General features: G+C 34.8%; 1 protein-coding gene across 1 annotated transcript in view; it reads right to left on the minus strand.

Moving 5' to 3' along the window:
• Positions 1 to 814: 814 nt before the first annotated feature.
• LOC100922607 (cytochrome b5) overlaps positions 815 to 18,166 on the minus strand; it is a 40,944-nt gene continuing 23,592 nt past the window's right edge. Inside the window, exons 2-5 of the mRNA XM_003758536.4 lie at positions 12,406 to 12,534; positions 12,001 to 12,024; positions 2,867 to 2,889; positions 815 to 2,165 (exon numbers count right to left, since the gene is read on the minus strand). Of these exons, the coding sequence (XP_003758584.1) occupies positions 2,075 to 2,165; positions 2,867 to 2,889; positions 12,001 to 12,024; positions 12,406 to 12,534 (267 nt within the window). The 3' untranslated portion in view covers positions 815 to 2,074. The remainder of the gene's footprint in view (positions 2,166 to 2,866; positions 2,890 to 12,000; positions 12,025 to 12,405; positions 12,535 to 18,166) is intronic.

The raw sequence follows: 18,166 nt of genomic DNA on the forward strand, positions 1-18,166 counted from the left end.
AATATACTTCCTCTAATGCGTCTGGGTTATCTTCTGGCTTCATTTACTTTTAATGTTTCCTTCTCTAACCCAGCATCCCCACCACCACCAAATACAAAAACAAAAACAAAAACAAAAAAACACCCTCACATTTCTAGATAAACCCATTTATCCGCATTGTCACCAATCCCTTTACTCGAGGCATTCCTGTCCTGCACAATTTAGAGGAATCAACAGACAATGTTCCTTTACAAAGAGCAACTAAACAGATTTTCTCAACCATACAGATCACATCTTAAAATAGGGGTTTGCAATAGATGCCAATACATTTTCCAAAAGAAAGGTTGCATCACACACATATCCCAGAAATCCATAAAATTTCCTCCAGAAACCTTTAGGTATCCAACAGGCAGTAACCATATGTGCATGTAAAAGTTTATAAATACTATTTAATGAATTCTGTATTCACTCATCTGCTAAATCAGAGGATGCAAGACCTTGGTTGAACTTTTTCTCAAATAGTTTGCATGGGCAGACACAGGTTTGCTGAGCAGTTTCCTGTCTCGTTGGGTCCCTGGCAAGTGAAGGAGGGGAGGAGGAAATGGTAAGAGCTGGTGGGGCTTCCCTGCTGGAAGAGGCACTAGTCCTTTAACTATATTCAGCAACAGAGTTAAGAAATTCTCAAAGGACAAGTGGGAATCATCAACAAAACGGCTCCTCAATGGGATCCAGTGTGGTGTGTACACAGGTGCTCACAAGGAGAAAGGAGAAAGTCTAGAGTTTGGGACAGTCTGCTCCTGAGAAGCCAAGTGAGCAACAGATAAAAACACCATGGCAACAAAAAAAACAAGATATCTCTTTTATTTTAAATACGTTCCAACAGGAAGAGTTACAAATACCTGGGAGCCACAGAGGTGAAAGAGAGAGGCATAAACGCAAACATTTTCTCTTCTTGTTTAATCCCACCCACAAATACCACATTATTGTACCAATTATTTCCCACCCCAAATGTCATAGATACATTTGGAGTCACAGTCTCTTAAGCAATCAGTACCCCTCCAAAATCTACTACATTAAACAAATACCCTGAGAAAGCTCAACAAACTAACCTGGAGCTTAGATTTGCTGTTAGTTTTTAACAGACCCCCCAAAAAAATAAGTATCAAGCTATAGGAATGGTTACTGTGTCTTCAAACTGTTTCTTCACTTGCCTAGAGTAGTACCTCAGAATCCTTTTCATCCAAATACACTGTCACTCCTTACCACTTTCACACCCAGCTGTCCCTCAGGGCTCCTTAAAAACTCATCAGCTCCACTAATCCACCAAAGGAAAGACGAGCTTATTTCAAACACCACTTTAAAAAAAGAAGAAATTGGGACCACAGAGGTCAAGTGTTACTGTTATGGGGAAATGAAAGTACACTATTATCCTCAAAAATGACAATTTAGAAAATTGTGTTCTAGGTGGCAGTAGTGATGCACTTGATACTTCAAATAAATAATGCAGAAACAACAAAATAAATGGAATTAAGTTAAGACTGTAATTTTTAAAAATTGGTATTTGCTTAAAAGTAGCTACCAATATAGAGAGAAAAAATAAACATTCTCTCATCCTCAGAACCAGATATTTTGCTGCCCTTCTTTTGAGAATGCTTGTTTTAAGTTCAAAGTGCCAGAGGCAGACACTTTTATTGAACAACATTATAAACCAGCATTTTCTTCTCTGTAAAAGCACAGAATTGTTTTACATATACACATTCAAATGACTTCTTCACTTTCCTGAAATGACTGACAGAAAACTGTGAAATGAAGAGCTATTTACAAAAACTTCAGGAAGAAAAGATGAGCTAGAGAATGGAATGCTCAACAATTATGGTGCCTCTTGGGGGTAAGTAAGGCATTGCAACTGTATGATGAGGCGCATGGTCCCAGTTCGGAGGTGGACAGTTGACATGCCCATTTTGACTCAGCAGGGGAGCAATAAAATTGGCAGGATTCAAAGAGGGGGGAATCCAGCAGTCCTACCAGAGCAGGACTGCACTTTTTCTCTCTCTCTCTCTAGGATGTTCTCTTTCCAGGTTCCAGCGAGGCTGGCTCAGGACAATCTGCTCTCGGCCATGTAGAAACGATACATGACAGCTAAGAGGACAGCACCCATGATGGGGATGATGCAAGTTGAGCAGCATCTAGGGAAAACAAAGTAAAACAAAATGCAATAACGTTATGCCCATTTTCCAAAATGTTTTGCACAATCAATACCTTTTTTTCCCTAGGCAAAAAACTGGGAAATTTACTTCCAAATAACAACACGCAAGTGAATAATGAACTGACATTTCTAACTGTCATAGTATCCAGTCACATTCAGTAATAATTAAGATTTCTGCAGAAGACTTTCTCCATCAAGTTATGTAAGTCTAAATAATGTTATAACATGAAAATGACTACTGAAAGGCAAAGACACACTCAGTTAAAGGGATTGCTTAGATTTTTCTGAATAAGTTTCAAAACCAGAAAGAAACTGCTTGAAAAAAGATTTCTTTTTACTAGAGCTCTATAGGTCTTAAAACCATAAGGTTCGACATAGCCTAACTGGCCCTCTTCTTGATATATATGTAGTTAATGAGGCTAAATAACTTGAACACATTCTTGTCTCATCTCAGTGAACAAATATAACATGGTGGGAATAGTACCTTTATATAGGGCAGAAAAGAAATCTAAAGGTTATGATGGACAAGTTAGACTTGTGAACTGGTGGGAACCTTCCTTTTAAAAAGCAAGATTTTTCAAAGCTGTAACTTTTTATCGTATTGTAGAAAGTAAATATTTATTATCATGACAGATGGAGTACTCGTAAAATACAAGAAAGTTTGTTAAAGTAATACTGTACCTTTTAAAAAATGAACCTGAATTCTGGAGATATGAACAAAAAGAAAGAAAGAAAATATGATTAGTACTGCTTATTTAAAACTGGAAAATGCAACATAAGTACAAATTCTATTTTATTTTTTTTATTTTTACTTTTTTCAAACTCTACTTTAGAGCAAAGCTTCTTAAACTGTGGGTCACAACTCCATATGGAGATCACAAAAAATTTGCCAACAGTAAAAGGTCTCAAATACCCCAATTTATGTAAAAATAAACAAGCACATTCAACTCAATAGCATGCAAATTTGCTTTCATCTTTAATAGATGGTTAACATTAAATGTAAACAAAGAATTATTTCAAAATAAATTTCTTTATGAGATATTATCATCGATTTGTATGTCTATTTTATATACCTACATATTCAAGGTTATATAAAAATTTCTAGGGTAAAAAAGGGTCAGAAGTGGAAAAAGTTTAAGAAACCCTGCTTTAGGCCAGCTCTAAAACTAGATACAACTTTTAAAAATCCTTAATAGTAGGTATGCAAGAGGAGGGGAGCTCAGGTATAACAATTCCAGTGAAGCGAACTTATGCTCCTACTAGGCTATCCAATCTATTGGGCTTGCCATTGACAAAAGCTCAGACCACATGTTCCTGAAACAGATCAAAATTGTTAAAGTTCTTCTGGAATACAATGGCTAGTTATGTAGTATTCCACACAATGAGAGTTTCATTACATTATTATTTTTAGGGAAAATTGATTTGCTTTCTACACTTATAACTGCATACTACAACTATGATTAAAGACTGTAAAACTTAAATGGTACCATAAAAAGAGAAGTGAAGATAAGAAAGGAGAACATCCACCTAAAACTCATATAAAATAAGAAAGATTCCATTATCAACAACCTTGAATCCAAACATCTCATTGCTTATATTTTCAAATGACAGGTAATTTCAGAAATTAACACTATCACACAAAAAGTCTGTAAAACCACTGACAGTGAGTAACAATTCACAGATATAAGGTTCTTCCTCTCAAAATATGACTGTTGCCTAAGTGTAGAAGTCTGTAAATTTCTGACAAATTAGTGAAAGGCTTCCTAGCAAATACTTCTGAATAGTGTGGAATGAAGTTTCAATCTTGCATGCCTGTTATTTAAGCCATGCAAATTAAGCCGAGTCTTTCCTTAGCACCAGAAAGAAATTAAATGCCAAAAAAAAAAAAAAAGTAAAAAATGTTCAATGGTCTATGCTAACTATGATGGTATTTGAGGTCTTTGAATCCACAACCATGGGGCACATGTCTAATGAAAACTTCACAGCCTCAACTCTTGATTCTATTTTAAGCTAATTACCTAAAATGTTGCCTAATCCTTTACTTCTTACATTTCTCAACAGCAAAAACAGATGATCTGGCTGCATCGGGAAAAGGACAATGGTCTCATTTTTAATCTAATAGTAGCATTGAGATTTTTCATATTGGTGCTTAACAGAAAAGATTTGTAAAGGGGCTATGAAACAAGATGTTTTACTAGAAATTTTGAACATAGGCCAAAAATGAAGGAATTAAAGGACAAGTTATACACTGTAGGACTCAGTCTAGAACTATGAAGGTAAAAGACATACTATCTATGTAAAAGTCTTCCCTTAAAACATTAGTTTTTTCTCTTGATTATATTGTTTAAAATTCTGAAACATGGAGAATGCAGAGGATTTTTCTGGTCATCTTCAAATATGGCCTAAAAGTAAAAGGGTCTAAAGCTAGAAAACTGGATTAAACTGTTAAAACAACTTTCTAATCAATGTTTGAAAGCATATATGCTTTTTTTTAAAAAACCAAAAGTACTTCAAAATTCCCTGATTTTAATCATAACCATCTACCCAGAAGATAAGACACATTCTTACCTAACAGATTACAGTTAAAAAAAAAAAAAAAAAAAAAAAAAAAAGGAAGGTAAAAAATTTGCTCTCCCTTAAGGATATTCACAGCCAAGTAAATGCCAGGCTACAGTGGCCCCACTTTTAATCAACTACAATGAAAGAGTTGTTTAAGGCAGTGCTCTTAGAAGCCAAGTCCCTCAGCCAAGCTTGGAAAGAAGCCAAATAAGTTATTTTTAATTTCCACAAAATAAAAAAAAAAGTAAGACATTCAGTCCTTAAATTATTCTACTAACACATATGTCTACCTTTACCTTTATCCTTCCCTCCAAATATCACTTTCCAATCTACAGCATCATCCCCAAAGTTCTGATATTCAGCCTAATGGGTTTTAAAAGAAGAACCTTAAGAGTTCCCTTTAATATATATATATATATACTTTTGGCCATGGAGGAAAATCAACTGGTTATGACCCTCCTCTGACTTAAATTTCCATACAAGGTTTTGAGGGAGCAGAACATAGCGACTCTTATAAATGTCAGGGCTTTCTACTCTGTGGTATAACAGAGTAAAAAACTAAGTGCTAGGATATGAGTACAGGGGAGTATTTTCAGCCTTCAAAAACAAGGAATTCCTTTGCATGTTTTCTTATGGATATTTTGGATATAACTTTCAACGAATATTTTGGATATAACTCTCAATGAATATTTTGGGTATAAGTGATCAAGAGTTAATAAACCCCATCACAAATGTACTGTGATTTTTAAGAAGAAAAAAAAAATTAGTTTCCAAATTTAAAAGAAAATCAGGTCTTTAATAGCTTCATTAACACATTGGGCAACAATTTTTAAAACTCATAAATTAAGACACTAGATGGTCTTGGAGAACTGAAAGGAGACATTTACTAATAACTAAGTGGCCCTTTTGGAAAGCTACTTATAATTAGAACTGGGGCCACCTCCCTCAAATCATAGTCATTTAACTTTTCTCTTTCCTCATCTCTAAGCTAAAGAGGCTATACTAGATGGTCTCTACCACTCCCCTTTTTCTCTTTAAAATTCTACTACTTCCTTCCATGTCAAATTCAATTAACCCATGTAATTTTCTTACCAAGTCATTCCTAGGAGAATTATCCTTAGCAAGCTTGACTAGAGGGTAGGCAGTGAGGGCTTTCCCTTGAGATAAAATGAGAAGGTCCTGCTTCCTTTCCAGTTTAGATTCTACCCCTATTACCCTGGGTGATAAAATCTTTTGATATGGCCCCAAAAGTTCCTTAGGATTTCCAGAATTGACAACCATGTAGGAAACCAGGTCCAATAAAACTATTTTCCCTAGGATCTCTAATCCAAGAGAGTAGCTTAAGAGAGCCCACCCCTGAAGACTAGGTGTCTCTTGCTATAGGGGCATCCTATATACTTTTATATCCTTTTATATACTTGTATATCCTATACATCTTTTATTGCAGAAGTATAAATCTAGCAAAAGATACCTAAGAATACCAGCAATCTTAAGGATATACAAGGTTATCATAGATGAGGAAAGATATTGCACATATAGAAACAACTCTACCTTCAACTGAAAAATGAACATTTAGAATTTCATAGTTAAAGTAAAATAAAAAAAAGTTTTACAAAGTATCCAGTTATACAATTTATTTTAAAAATCACAAATCAACTGGTTATGAATACAAGTATTTGAAATAGAAAGCAAAATATCCTAAGCCACAGGGAAAATTCCAGGAAAAATAATGAACATTTGGAAGCCCTAGTTGGGAGTCTTATCTTCTAATCAGAATAGAAAAATTTCAATTTTTTTTGGACAATTATTCCTGAGAAGAAACTCAGGATGTTAAGGCTTTAAATAAATGTAAAATTTTCCCCTCTCAAGTACATTAAAACCTTGCTTTGCCACAGTATTTATCCTATGGTGAGTCTCATCTTGAACTTCAATTAAAAGAAATCCTAACTCATTTTATTTTCAAATATACATCTATCTACATCAGGGCAGCTGGGTGGCGCAGCGGATAGAACTCTAGACCTGGAGCCAGGAGGATCTGAGTTTATATGAAACCTCAAGACACTTGCCTTCAAAAAACAAAAAACAAATATACATTTACCAATGTAACAGTGATATGGACATGGGGGAACTAGCATTAAATGAGTTCACAAACAACTAAAATTTCTAATCTAAAGTTATTCCATCTTATTATATAGGTAGAAAATATGAGTGATTTTGGCTGCTTTGATTACCACTTTGCAAAGCAGTGATGCTGATATCTAAGAAAAACATCCTGTTTGTTACTGTAATATGGCTCCATGGGAATAAAAGCACAATTCTCCAAATATAAATAAAAGAATATTCTTCAAAAAACTCTTAACGAAAAAAAACTCAAGAATTCAATCAACTAGATAAAAGAAAAAGATATATTTATATTTTAGTACTTCAGGTGATGTTTTTCCATCAAGGTGGATGACTGCGTCTCCTTCACCAATAATCTTTTTGACTTATTATAGCCAAAACAAAACAAAATAACAAAATTCTCAGGCCTTTACCTTCTAATGCTCAAGCTCCTTCCTATTTAACATGGTCAGTGTGTTTGGACAACAGACCATCATTGAGAATATACATTAAGTCTTTCTAAGACTTGCATTCCTGTTGCCATTGAGACGCCTGGGTCATCTCTGGACAACAATGTGACATCCAAATAGGACTTTTGTGGAGGTAATCAAAGCCATTAAAATGGAAGCATGAAATGATGTATACCAGGACCTAAGAATGACGGCTCTGAGAATGAGGTTGGGCTCTGGTGACCTTTGTTTTTAAAGATTAACTCTGAATGGAACTTGCTGTTTTACAAAAAAGTAGACTACAGAGCAATCTCAAGAACTGACATGAAGGGCACCAGCATTTTCAACAGAGTCCACTGAATCCTAAGATTCAGCACAAAAGATAATATTACAAAATGAGTGTTTAACAAATGCAAGAAGGAATCTAATTTCCTTCATAATGATGCTTCAGCAAGCAGCGATCATTATTAGACCTAAGTGCAATGGTAAAGTGAAGGTCTTCACAAAAATTCTGCCTACTTCTGAACTTGAATAATTTTATAGATATGATTTTTTAAAAAAAAAATCCTTATCATAAATGGCTCCCAAAATCACTTTGTTCAAGTTCCATATAGCTACATTTGGCCACCTTACACAGGTATTCTTATTTCATCTTGTGTCACAAAATAAAATAGCACAAAGGATTTAAAACCATGTTCCATGGTGAGCAAAATTGAAGAAAGCTCATTATCCCGGGTGAAAATAACATTCAATTTGTCTTCAAAAGCTGTTTTCAGGGAGAGTTCTATACAAAACAGGCGAGGGTCTAAATTTAAAGTTATCTCATATGCACCCTCCCCAAACTGCTAGAAACAGACCAAATAAAGCAACGAACTACAACATCTTTTAGGGATTAAAATCTTTTCAGTGTGGGAGCTCCCTCCACCAACTTAAATCAAGGCCCCATCTTATGGTTTTTACTGAGTTAGTGACCAAAAAAAGAAAAATCAAACCAGTGAGCGGCCAAGCTTCTCAAGATGAACTTTTCTGATCTTAACTGGGATGGTTGTGCACACATTATACAGATGAGATTATTCATACAATCTGGTGCCAGATTCATCAAGGTCAAAGTATTTCCAGCTTTGCAGAAGTAGCCGAAAGCTGTGCTCATTTGCCATCGTCACAGAGCCCAAGGTCTATGCCAAGGACTTTATGATGTTAGCAGAAACAGTAGGTTAACCTCTGACACCCGCATAGCAAAAGAATGGAGAAGGTTTTCTGAAGTCCACCCCTCTTGATCCATGGAGTTGACTTCCTTACACTTATACTTCCCCCCCCCTAGAAAGGCAGTGAGTTCATATCAGCTGTCTGCACACAACAGAATCCTGGTCAAATTTAACAAGAGAAATTAATAGAAACTACTGGCTAAGCCAGTTTATGGAGTTTATCTGTGTTCTTGCTCTCTAACAGATAATCCCAAATTTTTAACAGGTAATCCCAAATTAACTCTCTTGGCAAATGATTGATCAGGAGAGATTTGCTTTATGGAACATGAAAGTTCCTAATTCCAAACATGGCCAAGTGATTTTCAAGATGTCTACTGCACAAAACTGCACAGTAAGGAACATGCACTGCATGCATTGAACTATAAAGGTCCATTAGCTCAAGGGTTTGAGAGGCTTCTCAGTTCACTAAACTGACCTTGTCTAGAGCAGGTAAGAGGGTCTTACCTAGACACTAGAAACTAGGCATGAATGAAAGTGAGTTTTCTGTATCTGTCTGGTGCCCAGGCCCTTGAGCTACCTTAGTAAAGTGATCTAGATCTAACACTTAAATCACGGTAAAAAATGACCATGTCTCCTGGATAGAGGGCACTGAAAAGAACATGAAGAGGAACTCCGTTACTAACTAAAATGAGCTGTAAGTCAGAAAGGTAAACTTTAGGGAATTTCACTCTGATTACACATTAAAAAAACTAGATTAAGTTTAACCAAATAGATAGTTGTTATTTTTACATATTTTGTTTTTTTAATGTTCTAAAGAAAAACGACCTAAAGTAGAATAGCAGACTTTTCCACAGCCTCCTTCACATTTCACATTTATCCTACCTACATAAAAAGTAACAAAGAGAGTGAGAGCTCTCTTCATATTGTGAAGAGTAAAGTAAATAGAAGAGATATTGGGGGAGAGGGGAGGGAGAGAGAAACCACCTGATTTTTATCAGGCCAAAAACTCATTTATTGACAAAGACTGAAATAACCCTTATACCCAAGCGGATAAAATCCTCAAATTTTTAAAAACTGTACTTTCAACAGTCTCCCCCTCTACCCTCTTCAAAAATCAGCTAAAATAAAAAGATGTGATTATATAAGAGATTTTACCATTTTCTTTTTTTCCCCCTTTTTTCCTTTTCCCTTGATTAGTTAAGATAAGTCAGAAAGTTACCAGAAATGGCAGTTTGGCTAGCTAGCAAACAAAAGCACATATTGGAAGTTTTATCTGATAACTTGAGAGAGGAAGTACTTCTTAAGTTGCTTAAGGAACTGAAGTCCTTAAGTTCAGGTTTGGAGTCTGTTTCTCTGGGAGGTGACAGGTTCACTGAATCATAGATTTAGAATTGGAAAGGACCTTAGAGGTCACAGAGTCCAACCCCCTTGATTTACACATTAGAAAACCAAGGCCCACAGAGATCACATGACTGCTGCTACATGTCTGAGGCAGGATTTTCATGTAGGCCTTCCTGACTCCCAGTCACCAGTTGCCTTTACAAAATGTCTAAAAGGCCATCTGTTGCACATGAATCCTGAACTAAAGAGGAAGAGAACTAAAAGCAAACATGATGATCTAGTATATGTCACTTTTAGAAGAACTATGATATCTACATAATTATGTTGGACATGAGGAAAAACTGAGTCAGTAATCAAAACTTTATCTTTGGCCATCAGTAGAAACTAACTGCTAAACTGTCAGCTGGAAGAATTTATTTTTATTATTATAATAGTTATCTAGTGTTCTTTCATTAATATTCCATAGACATAACAGGGATTACAAATCATCTGCATAAGAGAGTAGAGGTGAATAATCAAACCATAAAACGCTATGGAAATGTCCATTATTATCACTTCAGTAAATCTTGTAAAAGGTATAAGGCTCTAGTCAAACTTTCACATGACATTTTTTAATAAAAACCTCTTTAGAGGGACATGTAGGATCTTTACTTCAAATGAGATTGCTTTCTTATCCCAGAAGAATATCTTCTTAAATTTCCAACTGAAAAAATAGCCATTACTAGCAGCTGCCAGACGTTATTAAATCACTGCTTCAACTCTCAACTGTCCTCAAAGCCCAGAGCTTCTTTAGCACCTGCAAGAGGGACCTAACTTCAGCACAATATCCTCTTCTTCAAGGTATGGGAAAGAAACTATAATTCCATGGGAAAAGGTGCAAGAAATAAGGCTTTCTCTATTTCAGCATTCTGAATCTATTTTAAGGGTTGAAACAAAGATGCATCTATGAAGGAAAAGCCAGGACGAATCTCCTAGGCAAACAGGGACCCACCTGCAGGAAGCATAGACCCTCATTAGACCTGTTAAGGCTTTCAGGACAACTTTGATAAACTATATAAGAACATCTGGAACTGTTCAATTCAATTTTATTGACAAGGGCTCAGAAGCACAGAACACAGGCTGAGGCTGTAGAAGTATAGTTTATAAGCCAATATTGCTCACAGCTAGTACAGACAAGTTTCTTTTTTTCTGAAAATGATTAGATGGATTAGCATAGTGAGTGTGTGGGGCACAAAGAGCAGATTGCACTCCTCAGACAAAGCCATTTTGAGGCATCTCAAGCTTCAATTCCTGTGTCTAGGCCAACATTAATTGCTGCACCAAACCTGCCTGGCAATTCAAGCCCAAGGGAATGGAAGAAAAGCCACAGTGATTTTATGATACTCCTATTCTATCATCTATAAAGGTGGGTTGGAAAAGGAGGCAGGGCTGAGAAGGAGGAAGGGGAAGAACAGGAAGTCAGTGAAGAAACAGATGTCCTGAAGCTAGAGATGCCTAAGAAAGCCCTTCATCTTTTTTGTTCTGGGCATGATAACAGTGGGAAGCATCTGCTAACTCTCAACTGTACTGAATGGTGACGGATTTCACTCTTCCTGCTAAAACATAGAGAAATGGATGAAAGGAAATATTCCTGAGCATAGCAGCTTCCACATTTTTAATTGGTAGAAGAATTAGATTACTGGATAAAGAGTAGAAAGCCCATTTCTATGTGGATTCATCCCACAACTCTTGAAAATGGAAATAAAGAGAATATGTATATATGTATATGTTTGTATTTGGAAAGGAAAAGGAGAGGATGAATGAAAGAGAAAAACCGATGCTCTAAGTCTTTGATGCCAAGAGACTTTAAAAAAAAAAAAAAAAAATCACCAGTTCATCAAGCCAGATATCATTTTTCTAGGGTCAAGCTCCAAATTTATATGCTAATTAGCTTGCAAATTGATTGTATAGGACATTTTTCCTATTATTAAAACCTCAGCTGTCCTATTCTCCTATGATGGAATTTAATTCAAAATCCTTTTAAAAAGATAGGGGAGTGCTTCTGCCTGGTTTTTAAAAACCCATAACAACACAATTTAAACTAAAAGCATACACCAAACTGGTAGGTCTATTAGATAAAAGATTCTGCTTCAGGGGACAGAAGAAACAGATGCTTTCTTACCTGGGATCCTTCTTTACGGTCACTCTGAAAGAAAAAAAAATCAAGTTTAAGGAAATTACTCAAAAAATGAAGAAATATATATATGCAGAGCTAGCTGTTCTAAGGAAGGAGAACCAAGCCTCCCCAACCACACACACAGAAGCTACCAGACAATGGCACATGGCCAAATCGCTGTAAGGAAAGGTGCTTTTCATTATAAGTGAAAAATTCACAACCTGTTCCTTTTGATTGTGAATCAACAGAAAGTGATCAGTCTTATATGAACATGAATCTGAGGGCAGGAAAAAGTTGTATCTGTCTAGTAAGCTAAAAAAAACCAAAAAACCAACCTCTAATTCATTTCACTCTTGTTTAATGTGCCTTTCTCTCCTCCCCCATCTCAGGCTCTAGCTCAAAGCCCCTTACCGGGTGAACTTCTCCAATGTAGTACTGTTTGAGCATGTCCTTGGCATCCATAGAGTGTGCTACATCTTCAAAGCTTTCAGTCGCATCCCCGCCAGCTTGTTCTACGAGAACCTCATCTCCACCTGGGTGCTGAGAGAAAAGAAAAGAAAAAGAAACCCCCTAAATCCAAGGTTCACTGGAGACAAAAGTAAGAACTCTTCTGCTGCCATGATCTTCACCTTTTTTACTTCAGTAAAGCAGTCCAAAGAGCACAAGTTTTTTATTTCAGTAAAGCAGTCCAAAGAGCACAAGTTCAAGACACTTCTGGTTAGAAATCAAGGGGTCTCCCCTAACCTTGAGGCAATCCTAAAGAAGAGGAAGGGAGAAGAATCCCTGCATTCACTCTGTAACTAACTTGAAGAGCTTCACAAGCAGCAAATCCCTTCCAGCCAAAAGGATCAATAAATAATATCATTTCACCTTTTGTCAGAAAGAACTTAGTCCACAAATCACACTTACATAATAACCTTCAGCTCAGGTGGGGAGATCCCATCTAACCTCCATTAGGGATAGAGATTAAAAAAAAAAAAAAAAAAAAAAAAGGATGATGATAAATATATATAAAGATATTAAAATAATTTTTATAAAGCTTTCTTCATGAGTTAGTATAGTATACAATTTGGGTATTAAAATTATTAGAAAGACAGAGTGGCTATCTAATTATAAAGTGGATAATTACACTACCTGAAATAGAACTACACATAGTGAAAATAAGGTTTTATATAATCTGCTGTCTATAAAAAAATCACTTCTACCACCCCTGAAATTTCAAGAGGTTCCACAGTAGAATATAAAATCCTTGAAGACAGGGACTTTTTCCCTTTTTGTACTTCTATTCCTAGCAAAGTTCTTTGCATATATTTGGATTTTTAATAAATGTTTGTTGACTTAAATTAATTTTGATTATCCATATCCTAAAAAAAAAAAAAAAAAAAGAATATCCCTCAAATTTACAAGCTTCAGAGCTAGAAAGGAGTCTTCTTTTATTAATTTACTATTATGCAGCCCAGCCCTCCTTTTTTTTTTTTTATTATAACTTTTTATTGGCAAAATACATGCATGGGTAACTTTTTATAACATTATCCCTTGCTCTCACTTCTGTTCTAACTTTTCCCTTCCCTCCTTCCACCCCCTCCCCCAGATGGCAAGCAGTCTTATACATGTTAAATATGTTATAGTATCTCCTAGATATAATATATGTGTGCAGAACCATACAGTTCTCTTGTTGAAAAGAAGAATTGGATTTAGAAGGTAAAAATAACCTGGGAAGAAAAACAAAAATGCAAGTAGTCTGCATTCATTTCCCAGTGTTCCTTCTCAGGGTGTAGCTGATTCTGTCCATCATTGATCAATTGAAACTAAATGGATCTTCTCTCTGTCGAAGACATCCACTTCCATCAGAATACATCCTCATACAGTATTGTTGTTGAAGTGTATAATGATCTCCTGCTTCTGCTCATTTCACTTAGCATCAATTCATGTAAGTCTCTCCAAGCCTCTCTGTATTCATCCTGCTGGTCATTTCTTACAGACCAATAATATTCCCTAACATTCATATACCACAATTTACCCAACCATTCTCCAATTGATGGGTATCCATTCATTTTCCAGTTTCTAGCCACTATGAAAAGGGCTACCACATTTTGGCACATATAGGTCCCTTTCCCTTCTTTAGTATCTCTTTGGGATATAAGCCCAATAGAGACACTGCTGGATCAAAGGGTATGCACAGTTTGATAACTTTGGGGGCATAATTCCAGATCGCTCTCCAGAATGCTTGGATTTGTTCACAACTCCACCAACAATGCATCGGTGTCCCAGTTTTCCCGCAACCCCTCCAATTATTTTTTCCTGTCATCTTAGCCAATCTGACAGGTGTGTAGTGATATCTCAGAGTTGTCTTAATTTGCATTTCTCTGATCAATAGTGATTTGAAACATCCTTTCCTATGAGTAGAAATAGTTTCAATTTCATCATCTGAAAATTGTCTGTTCATATCCTTTGACCATTTATCAATTGGAGAATGGCTTGATTTCTTATAAATTAGAGTCAATTCTCTATATATTTTGGAAATGACAGCCCCTTTTATTTTATAAATAGGGAAATTGACAGCCAAAAGATAGTGACTTGCCCAAAATCATATAACTCAAACTGATTTTCTGATTTCCTAGTTCAGGGCTCCATTCACACTGTGCTCTTCCCGAGATAACAATCTAAACACACCAAGACAACAATAGTCTACTAGTTAATCCTTATTACTCAAAAAAACCTTTAAGTTAGACTTTGACCAATTTTCAGGAAACAACCATAACATGTAACCAGCTCTTCTTAGTCAAAGTGGATAATTAACCAAAATAATTGTGAAGATGAGTAGACTTCCTTAATTCATCCTGATTGGTTTAGAAAAATGACTGCTGTCAGAAGCAGGGGAAATGACCTATGTCAAAGTACATCAATACTAAATGCCAAGTAATATTGCACTAAATTTTAGAAGTTAAATGAATTACAGGAATAAATAGACAGCAAAACCAAACTAGATGGGGATTTCAATTTCCCTCAATCAGAACTAGATAAATCCAACCACAAAATAAACAAGAAGTTAAAAAGGTGAATAGAATTTTAGAAAAGTTAGATATGACAAACCTATGGAGAAAATTTAATAGGGATAGTAAAGAATATACTTTTTCTCAGCAGTATATGGCACTTACACAAAAACTAACCATATATTTGGATATAAAAACTTTATAATCAAATGTAGAAAATTAGAAATATTAAATGTATCCTTTTCAGATCATGATACAATAAAAATTACATATAATAAAAGACTATGAAAAAACAGACTAATAATTAATTGGAAACTAAATAATCCAATCCTAAAGGATAAGTGGGTGAAACAACAAACCACAGAAACAATCATTTCTTCCAAGAGAGCGAAATAATGAGACAACATTATTTTATTCATGTAAGTATAAATAAAAGCAAGTAAATCAATGAACTGGGTATGCAACTAAAAAAACTAGAAAAAGAACAAAATAAAAACCTGCATTTAAATAACAAATCAGAAATTTTGAAAATCAAAGAAAAGATTAATAAAATTGAATGTAAGAAAACTACTAAACTAATAAAACTTCAGAGTTGGCTGGAAGAAAACTAAATTACCAGTATAAAAAATTAAAAGGGTGAACTTGCACCAATAAAGAACAAATTAAAGCAATAATTAGGAGCTATTTTGCCCAACTAATTGCCAATAAATCTAATAACCCAATTGAAATGGATATTTGTAAAAATTTAAATTACCCAGATTAATAGAAGAGGAAATAAAATACTTAGCCCTATTTTAGGAAAAAAAAAATTGAATACCATTAATGAATTCCCTAAGAAAATATCTCCAAGGGCAAATGGATTTACAAGTGAATTCTACCAAACAATTAATTCAAATATTATATATGAATTATTTGGAATAATGGGAGAAGCCAAATTCCTTTTATGATACAGATATAATACTGAAAGCTTAATCAGGAGGAATCCAAATAGAGAAAAATATAAACCAATTTCCCTAATATTGATGCAAAAATCTTAAATAAAACATTAACAAAGAGATAACAGAAATTTAACACCAGGATAATACACTATGCCCAATTGGGATTTATACCACGGCTGATTCAGTATCAGGAAAACTATCAGCATAATTGACCATATCAATAACAAAACTAATAGAAATTTATGATTACCTCAATAAATGCAGAAAAAGCATTTTTAAAAAATACAGCATCCATTCCTAATAAAAACACTAGAATATTTTTTCTAAAATGATTAGTATCTGTGATCATCAGCAAACAATATATATAATGAGAATAAGCTAGAAATCTTCCCAATAAGATCAGAGATGAGACAAAGATGTCCATTATTACCCGTATTATTCAATATTGTATTAGATATGTTAACTTTAGCAATAAGAGGAAAAAAAGAAATTGAAAGAATTAGAGTAGACAATGAGGAAACAAATCGATCACTCTGTAGATAAGATGATGCTATATTTAGAGAATCCTAGAGAATCAACTAAACATTAAATATTAACCACTTGAAACAAATAACTTTAGCAAAGTTGAAGACATAAAATAAATCCACATAAATCATCAGCATTTCTATGCATTATCAACAAATTTCAATAACAAAAGACAGAAAGAGAAATTCCATTTAAAATAACTTTAGAGAATATAGAATATCTGGGAATCTACCTGCCAAGAGAAACCCAGGTAACACTATTAAGTAAAATAAATAATCTTAAAAAAAATAAAAATAAAAAGACATCTGATAGCTACTGGACCATGGCTTAAAATAAACAAAGGCTGAAACTTTCTTGGCCAGGGATGGAAGGGAACTTAACAGGGTAAGATTAAGAATGGATTTGCTTAGAATCTAGAGAATCTAATCAAAAAGGCTTTAAGATGTAAAAGAAGAAGGATAAAATAATCAACATATACCTCCCTGTATGTATGTGTGTGGAGTAGCTGAAAATGTAAGGAGAATGGCAAGAGATACAACCTTAAATTCACTGCAGAATATATTCAAAATAAAAGTTAGCCATAAAACCCACAACCTCAAATACCTAGACAAAATGCATTCAGGATGACATTCAGAGTGAAATAGAAATCATAAGAGGAAGAGGCAAATTTGACATCATATCTGACATAAACTTGGTAGTTTAAAATTTTTTTATGGGAAACTCTCCAGAATGAAATTCTGACAGAAATATTGTGATGAGGAGAAAAAAGAAAGGATGCCTAAAAAAAACAATTAGCATGGATGCACAATGTTTGTTTGTCGAATGGCAATCTATAAATTCAGGTTTAAAAAATACAGGATATGGCAGAAACTAGGCATTGACCCACACTTAACACCGTACACCTAGATAAGGTCAAAATGGGTTCATGACCTAGGCATAAAGAATGAGATTATAAATAAATTGGAAGAGCATAGGATAGTTTACCTCTCAGATCTGTGGAAGAAAAAGGAATTTATGACCAAAGAAGAACTAGAGATCACTATAGCCTACAAAATAGAAAATTTTGATGCAGGCAAGATTATAAGGGAAACAATAAACTGGGAAAACATTTTTACACTCAAAGGTTCTGATAAAGGCTTCATTTCCAAAATATATAGAGAATTGATTCTAATTTATAAGAAATCAAGCCATTCTCCAATTGATAAATGGTCAAAGGATATAAACAGACAATTCTCAGACAAAGAAATTAAAACTTTCTAGCCATATGAAAATATGCTCCAAATCTTTATTAATCAGAGAAATGCAAATTAAGACAACTCTGAGATACCACTACATACCTCTCAGATTGGCTAGAATGACAGGGAAAGATAATGCGGAATGTTGGAGGGGACGTGGGAAAACAGGGACACTGATACATTATTGGTGGAATTGTGAACACATGCAGCCATTCTGGAGAGCAATTTGGAACTAAGCTCAAAAAGTGGGAGGGGAAAAATCGGAACAGAAGTGAGTGCAAGGGATAATGTTGTAAAAAATTACCCTGGCATAGGTTCTATCAATAAAAAGTTATTAAAAAAAAACAAAACACAAGAGCAGTGGGACTTAGCTGCCCTCAGAGTATCCAAGTTAATAGCTCTGGTATCAAGTTCTATCTTAGAGGAAGGAGCAGGTAACCCTACTAACTGGCTCTTAGTGACTTCTGAAACATCTTGAAAA

The sequence above is a fragment of the Sarcophilus harrisii genome, chromosome 2, assembly GCF_902635505.1.
Source record: "Sarcophilus harrisii chromosome 2, mSarHar1.11, whole genome shotgun sequence".
Classification (NCBI taxonomy): Eukaryota; Metazoa; Chordata; class Mammalia; order Dasyuromorphia; family Dasyuridae; genus Sarcophilus; species Sarcophilus harrisii.